The sequence below is a fragment of the Anopheles maculipalpis genome, chromosome 2RL (genome assembly GCF_943734695.1).
Source record: "Anopheles maculipalpis chromosome 2RL, idAnoMacuDA_375_x, whole genome shotgun sequence".
Classification (NCBI taxonomy): domain Eukaryota; kingdom Metazoa; phylum Arthropoda; class Insecta; order Diptera; family Culicidae; genus Anopheles; species Anopheles maculipalpis.
In genome coordinates this window covers 39,904,882-39,927,646 of record NC_064871.1, presented here as the reverse complement: position 1 = coordinate 39,927,646, position 22,765 = coordinate 39,904,882, and the positions used below count along the sequence as shown (strand labels likewise).

General features: G+C 42.8%; 3 protein-coding genes across 7 annotated transcripts in view; 2 read left to right on the top strand and 1 right to left on the bottom strand.

Annotated features, from left to right (window-relative positions):
* LOC126557269 (ATP-dependent Clp protease ATP-binding subunit clpX-like, mitochondrial) overlaps positions 1 to 22,765 on the bottom strand; it is a 399,590-nt gene that overhangs the window by 249,411 nt on the left and 127,414 nt on the right. The window lies entirely within an intron of this gene.
* LOC126559393 (60S ribosomal protein L32) overlaps positions 1 to 22,765 on the top strand; it is a 173,357-nt gene that overhangs the window by 148,696 nt on the left and 1,896 nt on the right. The gene's annotated exons all lie outside the window — the stretch shown is intronic.
* LOC126557185 (axin) lies at positions 14,731 to 20,452 on the top strand. 2 transcript variants are annotated; one of them, XM_050212868.1, is made up of 9 exons: positions 14,731 to 14,851; positions 14,950 to 15,842; positions 17,347 to 17,475; positions 17,753 to 17,864; positions 17,940 to 18,074; positions 18,162 to 18,378; positions 18,450 to 18,768; positions 18,853 to 19,128; positions 20,308 to 20,452. In XM_050212868.1, the coding sequence occupies exons 1-9, from the start codon at positions 14,762 to 14,764 to the stop codon at positions 20,432 to 20,434; spliced, it is 2,298 nt and encodes a 765-aa protein (XP_050068825.1). In that variant the 5' UTR covers positions 14,731 to 14,761; the 3' UTR covers positions 20,435 to 20,452. The 2 variants fall into 2 exon arrangements, with proteins under 2 accessions (XP_050068825.1, XP_050068826.1); XM_050212869.1 differs by lacking the exon at positions 17,347 to 17,475.

Here is a 22,765-nt window from a genome sequence, read left to right as displayed (position 1 = left end):
TAGCAGCCAGAGTGTGTTTGTGTGTACGCGCACGTGCTTGTGTGTGGTGGTCCGAAGGAATTTTTCGGCGCGACGTCTGCAACAGCAACACTGTTTCTCCTTTCTAGTGCCGCCTGTGTACTGCATCTCTGTCTTGTGGCCATGCGGTTGAGATTGCACGTTTCACTCGCGCCAGTGGTTTGCTGAGGCACATGGCCAACTCGTTGGAAGCTAGCTGACAGCGCGGTGTTTTTATATATTGTGCGTGTGTGTGTGTGCAGTGGTAGAGGTGGCGGTGCCGCAGTGTCGCTCTGATTGTACGTGCGTACTATGTCTCCCGGCTGAATAAAGCGTGTGTGGAAGCGCACCAAGAAGAAGCAGCAAGACAGCGGTGGAAAAGTCGTTCCTTTTTCCTTCCTTTTCTATCAACAGTTCGGCCGTGTTTGCAGACCATTTCTTATCCGCCTGTCTTCGTAGCCGACGTTGTTGTCCGTCGCGTTACACAGCAGGGCGGAAAGTCAATGTGCGCGAAGTCCGAGATCCCGAGGTGGGTGTAGTGGTTCCGCATAATCCAGCCAGTCGCCACCAAGCATCACCGTTCGTGCAGACCATCACCACCGTCTTGAAGAAAACCACGGCACCAGGCACCAACGGTAGAGAGCCCGTGTGGACTGTCGCCAGTGCGTGCTGTCCAAAGCATTGATCCCGCCTGAGCAAAGTGAAGTATGCTCAAGGGCAACATGCAGTGAAATCGCCATTGTGGATCTTCTAAATCGTAGATAATGGTTTCGGTAAAGAGGATTTTGGTTGGTTGCTACGTACGTCCGCGTGTGTTTTAAAGTCGGTTAGGTGGAATTTTCGCGATCGTGTTGCGCTTCAGCATGTATTTGTGTGCGTGTACGTGTTGCAGAGTAACGCTTCAACAAACACCGTGCTTTTGGGAAGCTGATCTTGATCATCATCAGCAGCAGCAGCAGTGGCTAAAATTCATACTCTGACCATCATCAACCAACCGGTTCATCAAAATTCGGCTTGGACTTATAAAGTCTGCACAGCTTTCACCCTCCCGGTTCAGAAGAAGGCATAATGCGATTCTAAAGGTAATGTATCTAGCACTCAAAAACACATGGAAACCATATCGATTAAAGTATGCTTTGATGTCTTTCCCAAGTCCCTAAAATCATAGGATGCGCATTGATTATCATCATCTGTCCGTCGTGATATGGTGCCCAAGTTTGCTGAACTTTGCTGTTGAACAAATAAATGTCGCCGAATGTAAACAACTGTGTTGATCTCGGTCGGTCACTGGTTATACCAATCGGGGGTTCCCCCACACTTATCGAAACATGGAATCGGAACATTTAGTTTAACGAAAAAAAACTAAGTAACCTCGGCAAACGGTGTGTGCATGTCCAGATCTCCAAGATTTTCGTCCCCATTTTTTCCCGGAAATGTGTGCTTGGGGTCGGTTTTGAGGCATCTCCTCTAGCAGACACGTCCCGGTTCTACGGGAATGTCTGGCGCTGCACCAAAGAGTGAGAGAGTGGGACTGGCAGTGGTGGTGGTAATTGTTTATGTTAAACCTAAAAATATAACCGGCGCGAAGTGCGAGCCATCATTTTCTGTGCTTCCGTTCGTGTCCGTTTCCCCGATCCATGGTTGGGGGAAAGGAGGTACACACACACACACACAATGTGTATCAATCGGAGGGGTTAGATTTTTCCCGTCTTGTGGCCCCAGTCGGTATGCGCATACCGGTATTAGTTTCCCGCGCATAAGAAAGCATATGAAAGTAGAGGTTTTTTTGAAACTCTGATTTTGAAGAATGTTGGAGATTGTATGGTGCAAAGCGGCGTTGTGTAAACCGCGTATGTAAATGCCCTTGCGGCTTGCAGTGGCAGGGCCTGTTTTAAATGGGAATATGTTTTTGTTGTTGGGCAATCCCCGTTCGTGAGGAAGCCGCTACATATAAGTAAAAGTCAGAAACGCAGTAAAACGGCAAATGTGGAGATCGAGTCAAAGCTTATCATAATCGTTAAATGGTTTCGTTCATGGATAAGACATAAATTTAATTTCCTATATTTTTCCTTCCATTTTAGTGTAATCGGTTATTCCGGATGTAAAATCTCGCAGTTTTGAATCATCGGTTTGGTGGCCTATTTATGCACGGAAAGAATAACAACAGATAATGCAGTTCACTGTGACAATAAGATATCAGTGCTCCTAGGAAGAAGCTCTTTCTGGACAGAGACATTTATAAGCAGCAGTAGTGGAACGATTTTCGATAAGGCAGTCACTGTACACGCATCACTGTGCATCCTAAGTGAAATAGCGTGCTGCACTGGATTAAGTTGAAAACCCCGTTCTACCGATTATATGTATATGTGATTTGTTATCATCCCGTGATATGGGGGTTTGAGCTTAGGCAATAGTTTGTTAATGATGCGTAAAGAAACCTCTGTGCCCCCGATGTTTTGTGTGCATCTCTGTGCCTCTACTGTTGTTTGAAATGTGAATGAAGTGGTGTGAAATGTACCCCCAAAAATGTTGGCAGCATATCGAACGAATTCCAGGGACGAAAACGAATAGCGGGCAACCCTCAAGATATACGGCACCACGTCGAGAAGGATCAGTTCCAGATGCAGTTCGTTTTGCTCATGTTGAATGTGAAAACCTTACAATATTAACACGCTTCACCAAGACTGCCACGAACGATGCAGATTATCATCGCGGTAAGTAAACAGTCAGTACACGTTAGCAAATGTTTTAATAATACAATTATTTCGTAATTCGATATGGCTATATTTTTAGCTAGCACTACATATCCGTTACCATTTACGGCTAATAAATGGCATTTGGTGGGCACTCGTCGATACTGTGGTTTTGTTTAGGTTCATACAACAACACAACCTCGATCGACTTAATAATCGACCGTACGACCGTTTACGATTCGCTCCAGGTCCAATGCATAACGGCACCATGCCACAGCGTTTATCGCTTCACACTGATTTGCTAACGAGAAAATTATATTTTTTCACACTTGTTTATCAGAAATTGGTTGCAAAATGATGCTGGTGCCATTGGGTCGATCGTGCGATGGTGAGAAGTTGTGCTACATTCAAGATACGTTCTTTGATAACTTTTACCAGCTATGGTAATATTTTTAAAGCCTTTTGTTAGAAAAACGTGCACAAATGAAAACATGTCCCTTTCCCGGATCAACTACCTGTTGAAGCAGGTCTTCACATAACAATATGCCCACAGGAAGGTGGTAACATTAAGCAGCACTATTTGCATTGACATCGGGAAAATCATGTTCCGGAGGAGACAGCTTATCCCTTTTCCCAGTTGTTTGCCTGTAGCGGCAAAAGGAGGGGAGGATTAAAGGGCTTTGAATTGGCAGTAGCGGCCAACGGATGGATGGAATTTGTTTCTTTAAGGACTTTAACAATTACAAGAACTTTGGACGAACTTTCTTGTTGGATTTTGTTGACTTGTTGCCACAGATTTTATCAGTCTGAAACAGTCGAAACATTCAGGAATAATTTGAATTATAGAATTAATTTATTTTGTGTTATTTGTAGATTTAATAGACTCACAGTCAAAGAAGCTGTATACGAGCCGCGTCGATTGTGATGAAGCACAGGTGTGCAAGTCGAAGGAAAAATCAATTTCCTCCTCGACATTGTGTACGTTACCATGTGTTCTCTTTTACGCTCCAAATGTACAAAAGGAAAGAAAAGAACTTCCTACCTTTGCACATTGGGCCGAAATATTAGGGAAGCCATGCAAAAAGATTGCAACGATCGCTGGACCGTGGCGACATGATTGAATCAACGCGTCTTCAAATCCTTTTGGCAATCAGGCAACCGTTGGTTATCGCCCGCGGAAGAACAGTACGTCCGTACTAACGAAGAATGTGCGTGTAAACTGATAAGTACTGAGAGTGGGAGTCCAGCGAAAGGAATGTAAAAGAAAGGATCTCCCCAATCGAAAGGAAAATCCAATCGAAAGCACACACACCATCGGCCGTGTACATAGGTTTGGGGCGAGTCTTCTTGACAGTTCGTTTAACAATCGAATGTGTCTCAATCAGGCTTGTCTTTTTCTGTGCATCCACCGGGAACTGCTGCCTCTACTCGCGCACTGTCTCTTGTGGAACAGTGGAAGATGTTCTTTCAATAGTCCGGCAAATACATGCACTGCAAGATTATCCCATTGACTGGTAGGATAAACAGCGGGTGGGAAGCTGGTTACAGAAAAAGAAATTGGCTATCGTTTTCTTTTTCTATGGAGTCAGCAGCGTGCAGTACATACCAGGGAGTGAGGATTATGTTCGATCTATTTATTTTTGCACAGCTTGACTACGTCGGATAAGAAGGGAAGAGAGTGGAATGGGATTGAATGTTTTGGACAGATTTGGAGAGATACCTGTAGAAAATTGTAAGTGTGCAGTTTTATCGTTTGTTCCCATATTGGGATTCACCTATTCATTTTGTTGCTGTGTTTTTGACATATTCTTTTTGTACATTCTCCTTTTCTTTCGTTCATAATGTAGAGAAAATACTTGAATGATTTTTTCATGTCATGTTTATCATGTTCATGTTCATTTTTATCATGTTATCTGAAACCATTAAAAAGTCATCGAGCTTAGTCTATCATTTTATCTTAATTGTTTAGAATCATTTATGCTTTAATATGATAATATATATGCTTTAACAGAAAAAAATTCTTAACCGAGTATGCCCGGGATAAGGCAAAAAATAAGGAGGAAATGCCTTATCATTAAGATCAAAAAATTTATTCAACACAAGCGGTGTTGACAATACGGCACTAGACCGTCATAATTAATTGTAAATAAACAAATAAATAAGAAAAATTGTCTTTTATTATTGTAAAACTCTTGTCTCAAACTAAAAAGTAGTGAACGTGTGTGTAAAAATGTACATACAGGGTTTACCGTCTTAGTTTTGGATTGGCTGCCCATGTTTTTTGGACTCGCCGTTTTCGGTTTTTGTCTGGCCGCCTTCGACTTTTGATTTGCCTCTTTCGGTTTTTGACTGACTATGTTTTTTTTTTTAATTCAAGCATTGGATTTCCATCCCCCCAGCTACATTGTTGTGCATTGTTGTTTGTATCCAAAAAAATTTGTTTTTTCAGTTACTAACTCTTATTTTTGTTGTTTAATTTATTTTTAAAATTTCATGCTTATTTATAGAACATGCATTGGGTGTTTTTTGTGTAGTGTGATATGAAAATTGTGTGAATTAAATGTATGTAGCAGATTTCTTGAAATGCGTAGTAGTGTAACCATGGAGATAAACAATTCTTCACGGGGTTGATACTTAAAAATACGGTTAAAAATACGGCCTTACAAGCTGTCGCAAATCCCAATCAAAAATTCAATGCTTGCATTAAAAAAAATACCGAAGGTGGCAAGTCAATAAACGAAGGCGGCCCGTCAAAAAATATGACAAGCCAGTCTAAACTAAGACGTTTAACCCGGTAAATAATATAATGATGTATGGTGGAAAACGTTGTAGAAGGTTTATTGTAATTATAAAAAAAAATTGTACTGTAAAATCAGGAAGAGTCGAGAGGAGACGACACCCTGGATCTTTATTTTACTTAATGAGAGTGTTTCCTACTGTTACTTCGCACCAAGAATTGGGTTTGACATTCCAACGATACCGATTATGCATGATAACAATTTCCCTAACACTTTTCCTTCGCTCGTCCTTACGCATGATTAATAACACTCTTTACACGTCGGCTTTTTTTCCCCGATTCGGCTAACGAAACTCTCTTCATTGCCGGAAAAGATGCACTTTCTGTTCTGCCTTTTGCCGGACATCTTTTCGATCGGATCGATCTTTCGATGTAGAAGAAACGAGACGGACGGAACCCGTCCTTGTGGCTTACACGCTGTGTGTATGCTTACGGCGCATGTGCACCACCCAATCTATCCCTCGTCCTCCGGAGGGGTTTTTTTTTGCCCGTAATGTTGCTTTCCTTTTTCGCGCGAGAGTTTTCCAATGCTGTCCGTCTCGTACCCACTACACAATACTATTTACCGTGTGCGTGTGTGTGTGTGCAACGATACACGGCCGAATGTTTATCCGGTGGCTCTAACCATCGTCCACCCTCGCTTTTCCCTCCAACCTATATTTGCCGGTGAGATGGAAGTAGCGAACGCGGATTCCCTTCTGCGCGCCCCTCGCGTGCGTTTCGTTGTGGGGTGTGATGCTGGGAATATGCGGTTTTCCTCGTGCTGGATACGAAGACCACCCAGATGATTTTCAACTAGCGCGCAGTGTGTTGGTGTTGTGTGGTACTGTCCGTGCATAGTTTTGTCTACATTTCGGTATTGTGCTGGTAGCAAAAAGCATCCTCCGGGAACGAAATCGTTATCGTATACGCCAAGTGACTTTGGATAAATCATTTGTTGAAAAGGAAGGTGGGTAAGCTAAAGCATACGCGGATACGTTCGAAAAGCTCCAATAGAAAAAAAGCTTTCACACTGAAAGATGGCATCATACAAAAACGGCGATAACGAAGGTTTAATCTAGTATAATTATGGATTTGATTGCCTCTTTTACGACTAAGGATCATTTGAACATTTAGCTGCAATTGATTTGAGTTTCATTAAATAGGATATCGATCACGACAGGACAGGATCGGGGTTCAAATCCCATCCGGAACGTTTCCCCGTAGCGAGAGTGGCTATCCTACTACGTGGTATCAGCAAGTCTTTCGATGGCCGGAGTGTCCTAGCAGGTCGTTAAATCAAGAAGAGGCAGGCAAAATAGGATATCAAAACCGATTAAAGCATCAAAATTAACTCAACTGCATCATCCACAGAGAATGTTTGTCTTGCTTCAATGTTGTCGTTTTAGGTGACTTCCAAATGGCTCAAACCGTAAACGACAAACACGCATGAAATCCATAGAAAATAGAGAAGGAAATCGGAAAATGGCCAATGCTTCACTCAGTGGTGTGACTGTTTTATTGGTGTTAAAGTGTAATGCAACATTTGTCGGAACAATTGACGCGAGAGAGAGAGTGTGTGCTAGTGTGAAAAAGGACGATCATCGGCACAATAGAGTAAAATGTGTCCTTCCACCAGGTGACATCATCTCAGCCGACACTTGGATTCGTTGATCCGTTACGGCTTTGAAACACTTCGGGAGAAAGAGGATTGCTTTAAGCGCAACGATCAACAGCCAGTTGTGGTTTGAGGAGCAAGGAGCGCATGCTGAAGGGAAAGCGAGAATGAGGGTCGCCTTACCGTAAACGAAGCATCGATGGATGTGGTGTAGTGTTTCAGTGGATATTGCTTACACATTTCTTTTGTGATGGTTGTATGCAATGCCGTCTCTGTGCGCGAGCATTTCATGTTTTTTGTGGCTTAAGCTTCAAAGTGATTGAGTTGTTTGAAGTTTTGAGGATCATAAAATGGCTTTTAACAAGCTTCTTTTCACAGCTTCCCGACTGGCGGAAGCTTTATTCTTTCTTTTTATGTTTCATTTTAGCCGGTAAAACTTGAAAACAGCATCCACTTATGTACAGCAGTTGGCCAAATCGTGCTTAATGTGGTACAGAACACACAAAAAAGATTCTTATCCTGTTCACACACCCATTAACCAGCCTGAGGATGGGAATCATCACAGTGTTTCGATGCAGAAATAATTCCCATTTTAGAGGCGTTTATTGACGATCGGACGATCGCTCGCATAAACGCCTTCTCCACCGCTTCACAGCTGTGTCTGGATGCTGGTGATAGACGATTGCACAGATTTGCTGTTCGTTTATGAAGGTGGAAAATGCAATGGAGCAATAGGTCGTCGACACACACACACACACACACGATCGCGAGGACACCTTTTGGCAGGGTGGTGCAGCAGTCACCACCACCGCCGGATGAAGCGAGTGATCTAGTCATCTTGCAGAGGCCGCGTGCGAATAGGAAGAACCGGTGATGGGCGAAAAAAAAATGTATAAAAATAAAATAAAAATAAAAAAGACCGCGCCGTCGTGACATCAAAGGCTCTCGGGTGGTTCGCTGCTGTCCTCGACGTGGGGGCGTCGTCATCGTGTAAAAAGGGTAGGCAAAAACGAACACACCGCATCATCGGTTTTGTTGTGCCGGCAAAAGATCAAAGCGGCTAGACGCCGGTAGGAGCAGGAGCGGGGGGGGGGGGGGGGGGGGGGTAAGGTAAAGTGAGTCGGCCAACATCGACACATATGCACCACCACGACACGGTGCAAAAAAAAATGGAAGAGCCAAGACAATTTTAATGTACACTTTAGTCTGATCGCGCGCCACGTTGTTGCGAGTGTGTTCCGCCTCGCGTTCTTCGTTGTGTGTGGCAGTCCTTCCTTACCTTTCACAAAAGCGTATGTTGGCCGTAACATACATACGGGGAAGAAGCAAAACAAAAAAATCCTCCCGTATGCTCGCTTTTTATTGACTTTTTTTTCTCGTAGCGTTTCGCGTCACGCACGCATTTTTCACATGTAGTTGTGGAGTGTCTATTCATTTTCGTGATGCATTGGGCGCACACCGAGTGTTGTATCGTGTAAAGTAGTGTTGGCCGTTCCAGTTCAAACCGTATTTTACAATAGATCCGTTCCGTCCCGATCCGTTCTTATTTCCGTTTCGTTTGGAATATCCTTCCCGTTTTTAAGATAGAAAATAAAAGCTTCAATTCGGTTTGTGGGTTAGGTGTTTGGTCCGGCACTGTCGCTAGCACTTTGTCTTTAAAATTCCCCTCGATCCCAGATTCAGGTTCTGTTTCTTTTTTGGTCAACAAATTTTCCAACACTAGTGTATCGTGGTCGCAGTCAACACGATCGCATTTTATAGACAACAATGCTTACAGGGCGGGAGAGGATCGGCATAAGGTCACAGTTGACGGGATGACCCAGATCGTCTCCCAATGCAAACAGACACACTGCTTCTGAGGATCATGTCTCATGGTGACTGTTTTTGGCAAAGAATGATGTTCAAAAATTTAAGAAAAGAAAAACCACTTATTATTTTTCCATGTTGGAATTGAAAGCCGAATTTTCCTCGGATAAGATCATCAAACGATCGTCGAAAATCGTTTTGAGGAATGAGATCATCTGTTTGTGGTGGGCGATTTTTTAAAGAACACGATTTAACACGGCTTTGATTATGATTAATTTACTGCGTTCGATTAAGTCGCCTATTAGTTAGTTGGCATTACTAATTATTTAACTTCAAAGGAATCACAATCAATCAATGCTTCTTTGCAGAAACATTGTTTATGCAGTAAATTAATCATTTATTGCTACCACGCTTTAATACTTAGCTAGCTCAAATTCTATTTTACTTATCATTATTTTTTTTTCTCCTGTACCAATTTAACCCGCCGCGGGTAGGTCAACAAGCAATGGTTTTCACTATCAGGATACTTTTTCTTGTAAAGGTTTCATTGGGGCAGGCCTATATTTTAAAACCGCACGCTCAAACCACGCCGAACCCCCCGGCTATCAGTGCGGAAAGGACGGAAATAATTATATTGAACCCAATCGGCAATCGGGTTTGCCAACGAGATTTATTCGTCCGTTGGGCCAGGGTCTCTTCTTTTCTTGCTTTTTTTTCCCTTCCGGCCCGGGTAGTGTTTAGGCCAGTGCCCAGCGGGCGGCTTGTTTGATTGATAGTGCTGTGATGCGCGTCGCGTTCGTCTGCTCACACGATGCGAAGTGCATTATTGTTTCCTTATCATGTTTCGCGGTGCGGTTTATTTACATTTACGCGCACAACTCCCCAACAAATGTGGGGTCGATCATGACCGTGCGTGGAATACGCGGTGGAAAAAGGTTTAAATTATTCGCCTCACCTCTCGTGATGAGATGGCTTAGTACTACTGAGAGGTGAACTATTTTTTTGTGTTTTAAAGATTTAATTGAATGAATTTAGCGTTCTAATTTGGGAATTACAATCTCCACATCCGTTTGAAAAAAATAAGAACGGATTTTCATCAGAAACATACAAGGACAAAAAAAGGTGATTTACTCAATTTCTCATAATCTTACATGAGAAAAGATGCGAACTCAGTGAAGAAAATCGCAAAAGGGTCATATGGCCTCTATACGGTTAAAAAACCTCTCAAATTTAATTTCTTAAGGTTTTTTTTTTGTTACCAGAACTAGGAAACAAATGCCATCCGGACGGATCACTCGTTGTGAGAAGTGACACAGGTCGTTAAGGCAAGAACCGGACCGTTTTCTCGTAGTGAGGACTGACAATCCAACTACGTGGTATCAGAAAGTCTACTAAGCTTTCCGATGACCGGTGTGACTTAGTGGCGTGACTTAGCAGGTCGTTAAGGCAAGAAGAAGAGAAAGAAGTACTTAACTCGATGCTTGTTTAGCTTTTTGGTAGAAACCAGATCTAAATCTTACTCTAAATAACTCCAAAATTATGTTTTCATTAGATTGATTAAACATTTTTTCCATTGTTTGACTCCTTCTCTTGAGGCTGATTTCTCTATGATTATCATTATTGTACTTTTCTACTGTACATTGAACCAAGCCATGATTTTGCCACGAAAAGCGTTTCCTTTTTAATTACCGTCGTGCTATATTGGATGCATCATCCCCCTTGGCTTGTGCTTGTATGTTTCCCGAATGACTCATAATAAACCCATCGATGAGAGCGCTTATGAAAGCATTCGTCCGTGGAAAAGGGACTTATCTCAGACCCGTCTGTCTAGCATAGCGGTGTACAGCCGTTGTTTTGGTTCTCAGTCTCTCTCTCTCTCTCTCTCTCTCTCTCTCTCTCTCTCTCCCTAAATTATGAACCTAGCCATTGCTTTCAAGCGTAAAAGGCACGATCTCAAAAGCAAGGAGAGAAGCCGGGGTTTTTGGACGAATTTATTATTTTCATCTTTAAATACTTCACCATCATAATATTCCCGTGCTGGCAGTTTCCAATATGGTATTTTCTAGGAACTACTCTACCGGTGGCTTTTCTCGCACTGGAAGGCTATCGTATTTGTCTCTCGCTATCCTCTCGGCGCAAAGAAATAGAATAAACATAGAAGCATAAGCAGCATAACGGTAACAATGATGCACCAATACACGTGTACCTGGTGCCCTGGTTGCCTAAAGTACCTAACGGGGAACCTAAATTCAGACGAAGGCTGGCTTCTCCCGTTTCATAAAATTATGATCCTGCCTTTTTTTCCCTTTCTACCGAACGAAGGATTAATGTCCATCACTGTTACAGGCACAAAGCCTACAGCACAGAGCACAGAGAACCGTACAGAGTGGCACAAACTTTGCAGTTCAATAAACGCTGCTAGGCTTTTGTTGCAGAAATTGGCAAAACTTCTCTGATAATTTTTGTATGAAATTGAGTCCTTCCAGAAGCTTTATATCTGTATCTTTTCTTTCGATTTCTACCTAAAATCTCCTCCTTGAGTATTAGTTTATGTTCATATGATTCGCCTCAGCAAAAAAAGCCCCGGAGCGTAATACAGAAGTAGAAATGATTTGCCAAATTGGAAAATGATATTGCGCCGCTGCAAGCACAGTGGATTCTTCGTTATTGACGTTGGAAATATAATCCTTCAGGCTGTGGATGAATTTTCCTAGCGTGTCGTGTGCTGTGCTAAAGGGGAAAATCAGTTTCCCCTTTTGTTGGCGATCCTTGGACGGATGGAAATTCGGCCCACAAGCTACCTACCAAGCTTATGGTCGGGCCGGGTGTTTCTGGAGGCTGCCATTTCTAATTCAACTGGAAGCTAATTGCACACGCACCACCGCCGTGTGTTGTTGCTCTGTTGCTGTCTCGAAATCAGGACTCGCTTCCCAGTCCCTGAGGCAACGCTTGCCTGCTGGGCTGCAAATTAAAGTCAAGTAAATTATAATTTAATCTCTCTTCCGCACATGATGAAGGGCGAACTGTTTGTGTGCCTGCCGCCTGCAGGTTGCAAATATAAATTTCTACCGTTATACGATGCAGTGCACTACAAGAAATGTAATAAAAATGGTCGAATCATTAATCGATATTGCTTTTTTTTACCATCGGCCTTGTTATATTACCATACTTGAAAAAGAACCTCCGGATGGTTCTTAAATGGCGCTGTCAGGACTGCCGGAAAGGCTTTTAACCATTTGCCGACACCAGCTTTTGTGCCATTTGCTCGTAAAACGGGAAGGGCACTGTGGCGAGTCTTTCATCTGTGTACTGATCGGTGTGTTCTGCCCGTTATGCGCGCTGCTTCAGTACAAGCGCACCGCCACCCCGAACCTGCGTTGGTAATGAAGGAAAGATTTAATAGCCATGGATGAATAAGAATGCAGACTGCAGACGAACCTTCTTCTGGGCTATGATGGGCCTACAGCAGCAGGCTTTTCAACCCACGAAACCTTTTGGCCGATCGATCCTGTTGTCTCTCAGTGATGGCGGAAATGCAAAAGCTTATGTGCAATAAAACTGTGTGGTGGTTTGGAGCATGTTGCTGTACAGGGAATTTGATTCGTTCATTGACTTTTCCCACTCGAAACAAATTTTAAATCCTTTTTTCCTCTTCTGCTTTGGCATTAAACGCTCTCAAATGATTCTTAGCCTATCATTGCTGGGGTTTTTTTTTAATGTTTTATTTCTGATCACTGGCCAAGGCCACAGATGAGAATTGATATCGGCTCTATGGTGATAGGAAACATACACCGCTTCCATACAATTATCTGACTGCATCGTTAAAAATGTTTAATGATTATAATTGTTATTAGGAATGGTTTGAATTGTTGCTGTGCTAATTGCATATCAAATTTGTCCATCATTTAGCACTTTATGGTTTTATAGCCATCTCTTAACATCTGATCATTTCAATTATAATTAAAGAATTGAAAAACTTTTTCAAGATACCTCTCCATTGTCAAGCTTTTGATGGTTTAATTGTAATAATTCAGAATACTTCAATACGATTTGATGTACCATGTATGGTACTATTGTAGTTAATAAATGATATTGTATATCATAGTACTTCGTTTGTGATCGACATTTAATTACATCTTCTCCATCTCAGCACTGCTTTTAATGATTCGCACGCAATACGGACGGACCAGATGCAGTGCCGGATTGTAATGCAACTGGTTAGGAGCCGCCATTTCGGCATGATAATTATTCCAATTTACCTCCCACTTTCTCTTCCTGCCATCGACGCGAAGGCTACATAAACAGGGATCTTTGGTGCCCCATTCAACCCTCTTTACTTGAAGAATACTTGTCACGTTGTCGTGTGTCCTTGATCCGCCATCATGCGGCAACACACACATCAGGAGCAGCAGCACAAACCCTCCGATGATAGACCGCACCGGGGCGCTATGTTCGGGCGGCCATTTTAAGCCTCGTTCTGCCGGTGATTCGTCCTGCCGTAACGACCAATTGCGCGGTCCTTGCCGGGGGGCCGTGTTGTATTTTGTCCTAAGATTGCATTGTTTTGCCGCGACCGGACGAAATGAGGAAGAGAAGTGCTTTAAAAGTGAAGTGGTATAAAAGCGTACGAGGTCGAATTTAATCCGTCGTGTGTAGGCAGGCATTCGCACAAAGGATGCAAAAGGGCATAGCAAAAAAAAAAAAAAAATAGCACTGCCTGGGCTGCCTGGTCTCTTGGCGAATGGGGTGATTTTTTTCTTTCTTCTTCCTCTCAGGCAGGACAATCGTAGCGCTATGTTTGCGTTGCTTTTTTAATCCCGTTTCTATTCCGCTCCCTAAATTGATTTTTGTATTGCTACCGTGCTTGCCTCCATGATGTTTGGTAACGCATCATTTCGATTTTATGTTTTCAGCAGTTCCCATGACTTTAGTATAAAGAGGGGTTCGCATAACAATGTATTCATTTGTTGTTTAATATTTAACAAATAAAAATGAGTGATTGTTAGCGATGTGCGCTGTATAGAACAGGCGGAGAATAAATTTATATCAAAGTATTTTAACATATGGACACTGAAAGGTAAAGAAGAATAGTTAAATAATAATAGACAAGGACGCAAAATATCGTACTAATCCTCGCCACAAACCTTCCTCGCTATCGTGCCCCTAAAATTTTCTACGAAAGATTGTCCTTCTGGCGCTGAAAAAAAAGATGCATTCATCCGTAGAATATTTCATAAATTCAGAACCGGAAAATGATTGACGTTTAAATGGGATTTCAGACGCGGGACTTTTGGGACTACCAGCAGAAGCTACCATGAATGGATTCATTTTTTTGTATAAATGGCTTGTGAAACCAAACCCCCTAAACAACATTTGCGCTCTGCTCTTTGAATACAAATTTCATTTCTGAATTTTGAAATATTAAATACAAAATGATTATTATGTCTAAGATACGGTTGTTGAATCAATGACTAATAAGTTCCCTTTTTTTTTTGCTTGCTTACAGATATTGCTTACGATTGATTACCCCCCCAGTTGGCCAACCAAACGAAACGTGCGGTAAAACCACAACTGCCTTTAAAACGACTGATAACTGAGACTATAAGGATCTACGTGCCGATAGCACACAGTCAATGGATAGTGCTGCTGCCGGTCTTATCGAACAAATTGTACAAAAACCGTTCGTCTATTAATACAAACAAAGAAAAACAACGATTACAAAACTACATTTGTAGAGACGATTTCGCAAACTGTCTCACGCAAACGTCAACTTGAAAAGCAGCTGCATTCACAAACTTTACCACCGATATCCGGAATCGATCGTCGCTGTGTAGGATCGTGTTCGGGGTATTCTCTTCCAGCGCATCACCGATGAATCAGCAGTATTTTCATCAAAAGTTTGATGACTTTCATAGCAGTGGCCCGAGACCACCCGTGCCCGGAGAGGAAAGCCGCCGAAAGGTAAACGTTTGACACCTATTCTTGATTCCAGCTTGCTTGAGTTCAGGCCAGATCGCCATCTAATGCATTATTGCACATTTGGTTTGTGTTTGTTTCAGATGACAGAAGCGTCACACTCGGACCGAACACGGGACGGTTCGCCCCCGGCGTACGTTCGCTGGGCACAGAAACTTGCGTACCTGCTGGAGGATGGTGACGGAGCCGAACTGTTCAAGCGATACGTCGAGCTGGAGGGCGAGGAACCTTCGAATCGGCTTAAATTTTACTTCGCATGCGAAGGCCTTAAGCAGCAAACCGATTCGGACAAGGTAACGCAGCTGATCGGTGCCATCTATCGGCGGTTTCTCAAGAAGGCACAGCCCGGTTCCGAGCTGTACGTGAACGAATCGCTCCGCAACTTCATCAAGGCCGGGTTAAAGAATGAGCTGGAACTTACGCCGGACATCTTCGATCAGATGCAGGCCGATGTGGCGAACATTATTGCCGAAACGACCTATCCGCACTTTCTGCAGTCCGATCTTTATCTGCAGTATGTGCAGAACATGCAGAGTTCGAGCAGCAGCAGCAGTGTGATTGGAAGTGGCAGTAACTGCAGCCTGGCAGCGGCAGTGCCTTCCACAAGCGGTGGTGCTGGATCGTCGGCGGCCGGTACCTCGCACGGTGGAGCTGGTGGTGGTAGTAGTAGTAGTGGTGCGGGTGCGGGTGCATCCTGCTCACTTACTAGCAGCAGTTCCACATCCGAGCTATTTCTGCACAGTTCGTCCGCCCTGCCAACGGTGCACGAGGATGCGGAGTTAGCGAATGCCGATTCGATCGAGCAGCTGTACGGTGCTACCGGTCCGGGGTTGGACAGTCATATGGGGTTGGTTGCACCACCGCTTGTACCATCTAGCGCGACCGCTTCGTCGTCCAACACGAAGGTTCCGATGACGCTTACAAAGGATGCACTGATGGCAACGCAAAAACGTCGGCTAGAGATGAGACCACCTGGGTAAGTGAATGTGGAAAGGATTCCATCAAAAAGTGTGAATGAGCTGCAGTTGCATTATGAGTTATTTAACAACACAGATGGTAACTAAAACCTTTTTGCGCGCAAATCGCTTATTACAGAGGCAAGCACTTTTACTTTACGAAACGCTGGTAAAGTTTCGTGTGCCAGGTTATCGTTATGCCATTTGGTGATAAAATTAGCTTTTTTTGTTAATCGTAGTGAAACTAAAAGAAATCTTTTGCTCCAGTCGCTTTTTGTATTACATACTATTATCAGCACATAAAGTTCATTATCCTTTTCGTAACGTGCAACGTTCCACGACAAGTATGTATGTGCTTCTTTTGTGCGTTTGTATACCTCTGAGGATGTATTTTTTTAAATCCTTTACTTAAGAATTCTTAATAATGAAACTGTGCGAATAGGAGAAAAAAAAACAACCGGAAGAACATGTTTTCATGTTACTAATGATTTAAAATGGCTCTAGTCCTGGCTAGGCTTTTAAATTTTTGTATGTATGTATTTTTTTATTTTGTTTGTGTTGCTGTAATTACTATGAATCATTTATGTTTTCTGTTTTCTTTTAATTAAACTCTCTTTCTTTTCTCTCTTTCTTTTTCTTTCCATTGCCTTTTTCCATTTTCGTTTCATTTTGTTACGTACCACCACCACCACCTCCAATATCCCGTTTACTACTTCTGCATAACCTGGTACATCCGGTCGCCGGTTGGACACAAAATTTGGCCACACTATTGTTGCTATAATGATGTTGTAAAAATTTTACATTTTTCTGTTTAATCTTCCCGTCATCTCACACAACATCATCATCGTTCCGTCTGTATGGTTTGCTTGCTTGTGCGTGTGTGTGTGTGTGTGTGCCTGCTTATTGTTGCCGGCGTCCTATGTGTATCATCATTGTGCGCATGTGCCCCTCTACCTCCACGGATTGCACTCCGCTCCTTTTACCCAATCATGCCAACATCACACGCACGCACACTCACACCCTTTGCATTCAATGTCTGTTCCGTCCTGTTGCTATACTGGCGGCGCGGTTCATGTCCTTGCGCAACCTCGAAATCCTAACCGTTGTGTGACGTACCGTACCTATGAAACGTGATCGCGGGTCCTCCCCTTTTTTAATGTGAACTGCCATATTTAAAATGTATGGCGTTTTCCCTATTTCTCTGCCTCTCTCTCTCTCTCTCTCTCTCGCTCTTTCCCTCTTATTTACACAAAAACGCTGCATTTTGCCATATCCGATGTGTGGAATGCAATCATGCTTTTTGCCGTCGGGAATCTAATGTGATTTAATTCTACCTGAACTCAATCAATGTAATATTATCGCTCTTCATTTCGATCATCACAAACCTTCCCCTCCCCCCCCCCCCCCCCACCATTCTGCGATTTTCATAAACGCTACGTTTATTTTTTCGATGATTTTGCCCTTAACGCGTGTGTGCCTCCCACAAAAACTCCAAAAATTGCATACACCACCTCACGCATGCAGTCCACGCGGATACTCCGTGTACACCAACTATGCATCCTATAATCCGGTATCGCGACGTGACTCAGAACTGGCCAGTCTGAGCTCCGGCCGTACCGATTCCGATACGATGTCTCTTTCGAGCATATCCACGTAAGTTATGATTTGTTTAATTATGTTTTGTTCATTTACTAACCTTTTTTTTGTATCTTAATTCTTATACTTTAACACACAGTTTGGTTTAATTTTACGTTTCATTCTATTTATATTATAAGTTGTTTTAGTTTTTGGTTTTATTTTATTTTATATGGTGATTGGGGGCGAGCTTGACAAGAAATAATAGTTTGTTAAAAGCATAATGTTCTGAACTAATCATCCTCTGTTCTCATGCTGGGTGTGTTTGTTATCATCTGCTTTACTATTTCCTCAGTGATGGACGGCCACATTCACAACGAAAACATCACCACCATCACCATTCGTCCATTGAGCGAAGAATGATGCGTGAAAATGCCTTAACCAACGAAGAAGTCGATACGTTTTCGGTCAGTATAAGCACAGGCAAAGAAGGTCTGGTTTTTTGTTCTAAACTTTCTTCCACCTGGTTTTCGTTGCTGCAGATTATCCCCCGAACCCATCGGCAAACGCAGAAACAGCCCCCGCCAATGGAGTTTGCCAAAATTCTTATCAATAAGCTGGAGTGTGTAGCCCGCGAACAGGAGAAGGATGAAGTGTTGTGTAAAAAGATGCAGGAGGTAAGCAGCGGATAAATAGAACCGAGTGCGGGAATGTCCTTTCTTTATATTTACACACATACACACACATACACTCGGTTTTTGCAGGCTGAAATAGCTGATCGTTCGCAGAATAAGGTGCTTGCTGATGCGATCCGACAGAAGCTGCAGGTGGACGACGATAACGATCAGGATATTCTTGATCAGCATGTGTCGAGGGTTTGGTCGGATCTAACGCCAAGCCGATCACCGGGCACAATGTCACCCTGTCCACCGAACGTTATCGGTTCTCGGTCACGTCGTCTCGAGCTGGCCGGATTCGGAGGTAAGCTGGAATCAAACATAAACGGTGTCAGAATGTTCGTCGTCTTAAAAATTCTGTGTGTTTTCTTGCAGCACAATCTTCGATGCGTCATTCAAAATCGATGCCCGAAGGACATCCGCTCATGGGTCCACCGATGCAACCACCGATGCCAATGCAAATGTCTTCCGGCTCACGCAAGCTTAACAACAAATGGCCCTCGATCAATACGGACAGTGGGATCAGCCTGTTCTCCACCGATACGCTGACAAAGCACGGCAGCAGCGGTGGCGGCAGTCGGGGAGAGCTTAGCCTCGGCAGCAGTTCGCGCCCATTGTCACGCAACATGCACGACATGCATACGGCAACTTTGCTGCAAGAATCTAGCCGCCGTCTAGAGGATGAAACGCGACGGTATGTTTCTTTCGGTCACATGTTGAACAATCGTTTTCATGGTTTTCTTTGTCTTCTTCTTCCTCTGATCTGTGAATGGCATAGCTCGAAGCGATATCAGTACCCGCCTAGTGCAATACAAAACATGCCCTTACCACCGGTGCCGATGTCGTCAAATTCGGGCGGTTTCAGTAGCAACCTTCCACCGGCCATGCCACCACCGCCAATACCTGCCAAACCACTGCAAGCGCCGAATGAGTTTACAATCGTGGTGTACTCGTTCTGTGACGAGGAAGTCCCGTACCGGATAAAGATACCCGGTACGCAACCGCCGACGTTGAGGCAATTCAAGGATTATCTACCGAAAAAGGGAAACTATCGGTGAGTAGCAGACAGTTCAAGTAACGTATGCATTAAAAAAAAGACTTATTATGGAAAGAAATTGATAGAGCAATGCATACAAATTGTGCTCCATTCCTATAAGCAATCGACATAAAATATTGCCATACGGTCCCGCCGAGCTGCTATTCGGCAACGCGTTGGAACTTTCACGTTGGTAGTACTTTCTGTACTTTCTGGTCCTTGGGCCGGTGCGGCTGTATAATGATTAGAATAGGCCCTCCGACAGAGCCCAACTGCTGAGTTCTGTTGGGAGACTCAAGAAGGATCATTTGACACCCATCGACGCAAAGATGTTCTTTTACAAGCGACATCATTTGATGGTTTTTATTGATTCGTCTTTTTTATATTTTTTACCAAATATTTCGTAAAATTTGTATAAAACTGTAGGATTATGGAGGATGTGCCTCACTTTCCTAGGCAGACCAGACACGTATTGCATTTAAAGGGGACAGTCCCGTTTTTTTTAACCAAAAGTTGATGTAGTTGATGTCAATATTGACCAATGTGCTATCACCGAAATTTCAAAGAGTTTTTTCAACAATGAATAATATGTTGTGGACGTCTTAAGGTCGAAACAATGAAAGCAATTATAGTATTTTTATTTGTCAACCTCGCTTATGATGATTAAATTATATAAACATAATGATAAGGCATTTCCTCCTTATGCTTTGCCTTATCCCTGACAGCAATCATTGTTAACCGCAAAAAGTGTCTCTAATTTAAGAAAATACGAGCTCAGCGTAGTAAATACACCTTCAAAATCGAAGTAAAATTGTATTCATACGTTTGCTTTGTTATCTTTTGAAAACTAAAGAAAAATGCAATATGAACTTTTCTATCTTCCTTTAAAATACCCCTTGTCCCGTGCTTACTATATGTCACGTTTTTTCATCAACTCCGTCTGGTCAGTCTACCTACCTTCCAACTTATTTATTAAGGGAGAAAAACCATAGTAATAGCAAATCTTTAATAACAGTTCCTCTGTTCCTTGTTTGAGGCCTTATCTATAGATAAAATACATTATAAAAAAGCTGACCAAGAATCTTCGAATGGGAAATCGTGTTAACCTCAGTCTATTTTTCAGTGCATACAGTAATTCGTTTTGGTTGTTTTATGTACATAAACATACTTACCTTTTCTATTATAAAACATCCACAGATTCTTCTTCAAAACGCGCTGCGAAGACCTGGACAATCCTGTCATTCAGGAGGAGGTGAACAGCGATAGCGAACCGTTGCCACTGTTTGAGGGCAAGGTGATGGGTACCGTTAAGCCGTCGGAGTAGATTTTCCTCACTGAAAAAGCAATAGAGGGCAAACAATGGTCTCTAAAGTCGCGATTAAGACGCGCGTAGACGACGATGCGACCATGCGTTTTTGTGTTCTGGGTAAAGTTGATCGACGCGTCAATGGTCCCAACCTGTGCTCGACTGCCTGGGATGAAAGTGTGGCTTCCATTAGAAATAAGACAATTAAGAGCACGAGCTGTAGGATAAAACAAAACAGACAGAAACGAAATTTTGCCCTAATCGGAAAATTGTTTCTACAAGAAAAATAAAAATCAGAAAACTGGTAGAAAAAAGTCGCAGCACATCGCCATGCCAACATGTGCCTTCGGATGCCCCATCAAAAAGCAATCATGTACACTTGACAAATCCGTTTACCTTACTCTTTTATTTTCTCACAGCATTTTAGCATTCGTTGGCATACTATTTTTGAGGCAGCTAATTTGGCTGACGGGTGGTTTTGCTGGATTTTGAGTTAATGCAATAGTAAGTGCAATCTTTCGATAGCTTTATATTGACTGCAAAATCGATGCACAATCCCGGTGAGACGAGAGCAAACGAAATCAAATTGGAAGTATCAGTATTTTTTACGCGTTTTGTGTGAGTGCGTGTGGCTTGTAGATAATTCTTTATTTTCCTTCCAACCACATTGAGAGCACATCACAAAAAAAATATAAGCAACAACAATAACAAAAAAACGATTTTTTTAGAAGAATGGTGTAAAGTTTAGCAAAAAAAAAAAAAATAATAATAAGTTCTTCCAGGTAGAAATTGAGCAAATTAATTCGTTAAAGAAAAAGGACCGCTGGTGCTAATATTAATGGAGGACGAACATTTTTTTGCTAAAGCAAACGAACATCTCCTAGTCCGCCTTTGTATCAACCGAAAGTCCGAGACCACCGCTGCGCGTATCACTCAAATGTACTATTTTTCGTTTATTTTTATTCTAGTGTCGCTCATCATTCTACTATCGACTGTTTCAGGTCGTGCACATATATAATTATAGGCTAGTTCGATTCCAAACTGATTACACGTTTCTTTTAGATTCATTCTTTTTGTAGAGATACGTATGTAAATAACGCGGCATCATTGCTATACGTTTTTATCCGTTCACAGCAAATGAGCGAATTCGTCCATCCTTCTTTCACACCTTTGTTAATTGTAGCTGCCGTTAGCCTTATTGTAGTATTCTAGAAACCACCAGAAAGTCACCACGAACAAGGATGTTAGGACCGAAAATGGAAAGATAATAAGATGCCGAAAACAAACCGATACGAATAGAGTAACGAGCGAAACAAGAGCGTTTTGTGTGTAAGCACGTACGTATGTATATTTAAAAGCTTAGTATACACGACCGTAATAGGGAAGCGCAAATGCTTAGTGGAAAAATGAAATATAATTGCTTATTTAAATTACCGAGGGAGGATTTATTTTACTTCTTTGATTGCTTATTATTGTTGAGCACTGACAATGATGTTATTTAATGTTTTATAAGGTTTTGCACCTCCCGGGTCACTTCTACCTTCTTCTTCTTCTTGGCTTAACGACCTCTAAGGTCATGCTGGCCATCGAAATGGCTTTCTAGACTGCCGATACTACGTACTTGGTTAGTCAATCCTCACTACGGGGGGACGGTCCTGATGGAATTTGAACCCCGGTCCTGCCGTTTGAAGACCGGCGCCGCTATCGCCACAACACCGGGTCGCCCCAATCACTTCTACCTCTGAGTGTTATAGTAAAATGGATAGCGGGAACGACGGACAACTGTGGCGGTGTGCGAGGCGTACACACGACTGAAACGCGAGGCCAATAGAATTGGATTGAGCATCAATGCGACGAAGACAAAATACGCACTTACCGGAGGCTCTGACCCGACTCGGAAGCAGAGTATCAGAAGACGGCTACGATACATTGGCGATGGCAACGGTGATTGAATCGTCCGGTAGTCCTCTTCGGGTACGAGTCCTGGACTATGGTGACGAAGGACGTCAATTCATTCGCCATTTTCGAACGGCGGGTGCTAAGGACTATCTTTGGCGGTGTGTGCGAGCAAGGCGTGTGGCGAAGGAGAATGAATCTCGAGCTAGCTGAGCTGTTTGGCGGTGCTGATATCCTGACGGTAGTCAAAGCCGGTGCTCGTCAGCGAACCGTTCGGCACGAGGCGTCGGGGATCACAGCTCAAGATTGTTAAGCTGAGCCAACCCATTTGGTAGATATTTTAATGAGTCTTTATCTGTGTTATCTGGATCTGCTTCATAGTGTCTCTTCTTGATTTGATTTGGTATTATTTTTGTACAAGTCTTTGCACATAGTCTTTGTACAAGAGAAACA

What these genes read in the sequence shown, in the direction of transcription:
- LOC126557185 (XM_050212868.1), top strand. Translation starts at nt 14,762, where the DNA reads ATGAATCAGCAGTATTTTCATCAAAAGTTTGATGACTTTCATAGCAGT. An exon ending in AAGAAGTCGATACGTTTTCG is followed by an intron (nt 17,865 to 17,939) that starts GTCAGTATAAGC and finishes TCGTTGCTGCAG; the next exon opens with ATTATCCCCCGAACCCATCG. An exon ending in CGAGCTGGCCGGATTCGGAG is followed by an intron (nt 18,379 to 18,449) that starts GTAAGCTGGAAT and finishes GTTTTCTTGCAG; the next exon opens with CACAATCTTCGATGCGTCAT.